General features: G+C 36.2%; 1 protein-coding gene across 1 annotated transcript; it reads left to right on the top strand.

Moving 5' to 3' along the window:
* Positions 1 to 328: 328 nt before the first annotated feature.
* On the top strand, positions 329 to 3,205 carry LOC144961938 (uncharacterized; the record flags this gene model as incomplete). The annotated part of the gene is made up of 3 exons (XM_078894958.1): positions 329 to 448; positions 1,750 to 1,887; positions 3,024 to 3,205. Coding segments are annotated over 3 exons (440 nt in total), but the record flags the coding sequence as incomplete, so codon positions are not given.
* Between the last annotated feature and the right edge of the window lie 2,413 nt (positions 3,206 to 5,618).

Below are 5,618 nucleotides of genomic sequence, written 5' to 3'. Positions count from 1 at the left end.
ATATCTTATCTCACAATGAAATCTTTTTTTTTTTAATTTTCAATACATTTTTCCCTAAAAAGATATATGTTTGAAAAACAAATGATTTAATACAGTTTATTCCTATCTCACAATAAAATCTTTTTTCATTTATTTTCAATACATTTTCCCCAAAAAAATATATGATTGAAAAATAAATGATTTCATACAGTTTCATCCTATCTCACAATAAAATCTTTTTTCTTTTATTTTCAATACATTTTTCCCCAAAAAAAACTATGATTGAAAAACAAATGATTTTATACACTTATATCTTATCTCACAATAATTTTTTCCTTACCTTCCACAGCTCGAGCTGATTCAGAATTACGACGGAGACCCAGGGAAATTAGGAAATGCAGAGAAGTTTTTCTCCCAGCTGATTGCAGTGCCTTGCTACAAATTGAGACTTGAACTCATGGTCTTACAAGTACGTGATGAACACTTGTCTAGAAATATAACAATTTTATTTTATAATGAAAAGATAGATATCATGGCATAGGTCTGAATATCTTTTATCTATTAAAATGAGTACCTGGCCGTTAACAGCGTTGTCTCTGTCCGAAAAAAAAATGTAATATCGCCTAACATGCGTCATGTACCGTCCTACATGTTAAATGTTGCTGTTTGCCAGGAACCCCTTTTAACGCGATTTGAGCACGTTCGGTGGATATTGCGCTGTACAAAAGCTCAATTTAAAAAAAAATGAAAATAAATGCTGGTCATCAATAAGGATCGCCCATGCATCCTCGATCTATTACGTCACTTTGTCTTAAGAATCTGCCTACGGGACAGACAGCGTGGCTCAGCGGTTTAAATTAAAATCTAGCTTTTATATAGTGCAACATCCACTAAACGTGCTCAAAGCGCTTTTCAAGGGGTCCCTGGTCAACAGCAACATTTAATATGTAGGATGGGACATAACGCATGTTAGGCGATATTACAATTTTTCGGACAAAGACAACGCTGTTAGCGGCCAGGTACTCATTTTACACCTGAGTACGGTGAGAGAATTTGAGTAAAGAGCCTTTTCCAAGGACTCAACTATGCGCCGAGCGCGAGGCTCGAACCCAGGACCTTCCGATCCGAAAGCGAGTGTCATACCACTAGACCACAAAGCTGCCAGCGGTTTGGGCTTTGCTTCGTAACCGAAAGGTACCGAGCTCTACCCACCGCCTTGTGTGGCCTTGAGAAAGTCACCTAGCCTTAATTCACTTTGCTGCACTGCACTGCACTGCACTGCTATTGACGCCTGGGTTATTCTAGTCTCCCCTTGGAATAGACCCTAAACGAAAAATGTCCCCTTAGGGAGTAATAAAGGGAATTTATTATTATTATTATTATTATTATTATTATTATTATTATTATTATTATTATTATTATTATTATTATTATTATTATTATTATTATTATTATTATTATCATTATTATTATTATTATTATTATTATTATTATTATTATTATTATTATTATTATGTATATTCATTATCAGTCATCCTGCTACTAATATAGTTCTACCACCTTATTATTCAATACTTAGCACATTCATTATTAGTCCTTCGAAAGACTGGTTACATAACACTTACGATGAATTTAGAACCGGAAGAGTAGAATATTTTTCGTCACGACTTTTCCGATACATTATGCATTATTTAAATTCCATGGCGTAATTCTGGGTTTTTTTTTAATGTTATTAAGAAATTAAATATTGTTGCTCTTTATTCTGTCCAGTCTGATTTCCAGAGTCAGTTGTCCAGCACCAGATCGAACCTGACTTTGTTGAATGGGATCTGTCGTCGTTTGTATGACAACAAGCCTTTGAAGAAGTTTTTACACCTTGTCCTAAAAGCCGGGAATTTTATCAACAAGGTAGATCTACAACGTTTTTAGTATGGTTTGATTATAAGCTGTATAGACACTTATATAACCACGCCTCTCGGACATTCCTCGTAATGTAAACAATGGCAGTAATTGGTTAACATAATGAACTACACACGCTTTACTGTCGATGGTAGATGTCTGAGTAAAATACCCACTTTTTACCGTTTGAAATAGAAGCAACACAGAAAACTATGAGTAAACTTTAACTTAAACTTCTTAAAATAGACTATAAAGACAAGAAAAACAGTCGAAAAGGGCACATGTAGTTAGAAATGTGTTGAAAACTGAAAGCTATTTTGCTATTTTCTCATTATGTAATTTTTCTAGGGGTATGGGATACTGTGCCAAACGGTTCCAGAGACTTGAAGTCTCTGTTCCAGTCAGTCGATTCGCTTACAATTTTAAAGTATCTGCAGGAATGTGAACTCCTGAAGACATTGTAAATAAACATTTTTAAATAAGATACATGTAAGTATTAGGTTTTATAAAATTATATTACAACAGTAATAACACGATTGAGCAGCTATGGCCCCTCGAGGCTGATAAAAACTGATAAAAGCCAGAAACGGGCTAAATAGTGTTGAAAGCGCCGTTAAACACCTAATAACAAAACAAACCAAACGGCTCTGAGAATCTATTCATTATCACAGAAATAATGTATTATGTCACCATAGAAAGATGTTTTATAATGTATGTGTATTTTCAATTATAATCGAAATTATAAATTGTTAACATCAATTTTGTCAAAACACTTTGATTCGCAACTTTGTAATGTTCTAATAAAAACCCCATAAGCTAAAGCTGTAAAATCTCTCTATAGTGACACACTATGCAACAATGTTGATATGAGGGAAGAATATGGAGGTTATTCCTTCATTAATTTTTGTTGAACGTTTACCAATAGATTGTTGTTTGGTTTTTTTATGCCAAACCCCGAAATTAGGTCGCAAAACGGGTATCAACACAGATAATGTATATTTTTCACCAATAATGTTGTTTTTTTAAACTATAATGACGATACAGAATTGTCAAAACCGTCCTATATAGGAAATTACATTTTTTTATTTTTAGAAAAGACCCAAAACCGTCGTTTAAAACAAAGTTTTACTTTTCATGAACTTCAGGGCAGCAGTGCTGGAGAAGCAGTAGGGTTTCGATTGACGTCTCTCAACAAACTGGTGTTGACCAAGTCGAACGACCCCAAGCTGTCCTTGCTACATGTCCTGGTGGAGGAGGCTGAAAGCAAGGACAAGGACGCCATCAGCTTTGTCGACGATCTGCTGGACGACTTACACAAGGCTTCCAGGTATGTACTATGTGTGCGGCTATGTGGTCTAGTCTAGGACTTCATATACAGGACAGATCCCCGCCCTCTTACTCAATCCTACGGGGCCGTTCGTTTTTTCCCTATATAACAGTACCCGCTGTCGTCAGGCTTTAATGATATGCAGATGCCGGTGACAATCAAAGGCATTCCTTTCTGGGTCTTTCCCCCAACCGTTTCCCCATCGGGTGGGGAAGTGATGTCACTTTTACGTCATCAAAGAAATTCCTTAACGGACCGTCTCAACAGTAAGACGACCGTTCTTCCGACAATACTGTCTTTAAAGTAATGGCTACAGTTAAGATACTGCTATTTACTACGAAGGTAGTCTTTCCCACACAGAAACGGTCACATTTCACACATATCTACAAGTTGCAGCATGAAACGGAAAGGCAACGAGTAGAATACTGCTATTCTACTAGGAAGAAGTGTCAAGACGTTAAGTCATAGTTGGTGTGTGGGTAGTGCTGCCAGATGGCCACGCGTATGATCAAAATTGACACACGGAGAATCGCGTATATATTATTACATATTAATTAAAAATTTTCTTTTTTTGAAATAAAACAAGCCTTTTCCTAGGTTAGTCGATAAAAAAATCAAAATCGACGTCTTTTAAGGAGATCAGAGAGTTTGAAGTATTTGGCCACATGAGGTTCTATTTTGGTCACTTTTGCAGTCTAAATTGGCTTCGAAGAACTCTGGCCATCTGGCATCCCTGTTTGTGAGAACAGAAGTTGTAAAACAATCTGCATTCAATTGTTTGCCTCTGTAGTTTGTCAACTTTTAAAGCAAGCGGTTGTGTGTCATTCGATTTTTAAATGGAATTATTATAAGTGATATATTTCAGTGGATTACACGATGTGCAACTGTGCTTATGGTAATCATTATCACATTATCATGCTCTGATTCCTAACATTAACATTGAAATGTTCTTGACGTGAGTTATTACAAGATCAGAGAAAAACATACCCTTGTTTAGAAAGTCAATTTCCCTTTTCAATAGGTATTTAATCTGCTTGACTTCTCTTGCATTTTCTGTAATTGACAGTTGTATGTGATAATTGATTTCTTTTATTTGGGAGTTTTATCATAATTGGTAAAGGTAAACTATAATATATTATCATAAAAAAGTGAATTATGGATTACGCTAACTAACGAAATTGGGAGAGTGAGTCTCTAAGACAAAGTGAAAACTGAAAATGGTATGAACCTTACAACCCAGAATTGAAGATGAGAGATATCCACTGGTGGTGACTGGTAATTGAAACTTTATAACTAAGAGTAAGTGTTTAGAAATGGCATTATCCTGAAGCAAACTTTAAATATGCACTCATGGTTCTTGATCAAAGAAAAATGTTTAGAAAGCAATGAAAGGTCAAAGTCAATATCCCTTTTCCATAAATATATAATCTGCTTGACTTCTCTTGTATTTTTCTTGTGTGATATGTGATAATGAGTGGAGTTTTATCGATAACATGATAAATACCTGAAATATATAACAATATAATCCATTTATTTTATTATTTAGGATATCAATATCAATATCAGATAACTATAACTATAACTTTAGAAACTAGATTCCAACTTATAGAGATACATACCACAAAACCGAAGCATAATATTACTTTAACTTCCCTGACTCAGAACTAATCAAATAGTGATAGAACGGTTCAATTGACTTTTATTCAATATTTGTGATGGATTACGGATTACACTAACTACAGAAATGGTGAGTCTTGACAAAATTAAATCGGGATCTTTTGTAATACATGAACCTAGTAACACACACTTATGCACACACACAAAGACCCCTCTCCCATGCACACAACAACACCTCCTACCCCTCCCCCCCCCCCCCCCTCTACACACATACATTCTCAATACGAATTGAACTACAGGCTACGGTGAGATTGAAGCCTACATTGCTACCCCCCCCCCCCCCCCCCCCCTCTTTTATTCTCTCTCTCTCTCTCTCTCTCTCTCTCTCTCCTCTCTCTCTCTCTCTCTCTCTCAGTCACTGATGTCGCTGGGTCTAGTCATTGTCTACTGATAGTACTGGTCTGCTCACAGCCAAAGCTCGATACATTCTACGGGGCCTTTCGTTTTTTTCTCTATATAACAGTACCCCTGTCGTCAGGCTGTAATGATATGCAGATGTCGGTGACAATCAAAGGAATTCCTTTCTCGTCTTTTCCCCCAACCGTTTCCCCATCGGGTGGGGAAGTGATGTCACTTTTACGTCATCAAAGAAATTCTTTAACTGACCGGCTCACCAGTAAGACGACCGTTCTCCCGATTATGCTGTCTTTAAAGTAATGGATACGGTTAAGATACTGCTATTTACTACGAAGATAATTTTTCCCACACAAAAACGTCAAATTTCACCCATATCCAC

The sequence above is a fragment of the Berghia stephanieae genome, unplaced genomic scaffold (genome assembly GCF_034508935.2).
Source record: "Berghia stephanieae isolate SIO BIC M18660-M18661 unplaced genomic scaffold, UCSD_Bste_1.3 scaffold5044, whole genome shotgun sequence".
In the NCBI taxonomy this organism is placed as follows: domain Eukaryota; kingdom Metazoa; phylum Mollusca; class Gastropoda; order Nudibranchia; family Aeolidiidae; genus Berghia; species Berghia stephanieae.
The sequence above is the reverse complement of the archived record's forward strand: the minus strand, read 5'-3'. Positions and strand labels throughout refer to the sequence as shown.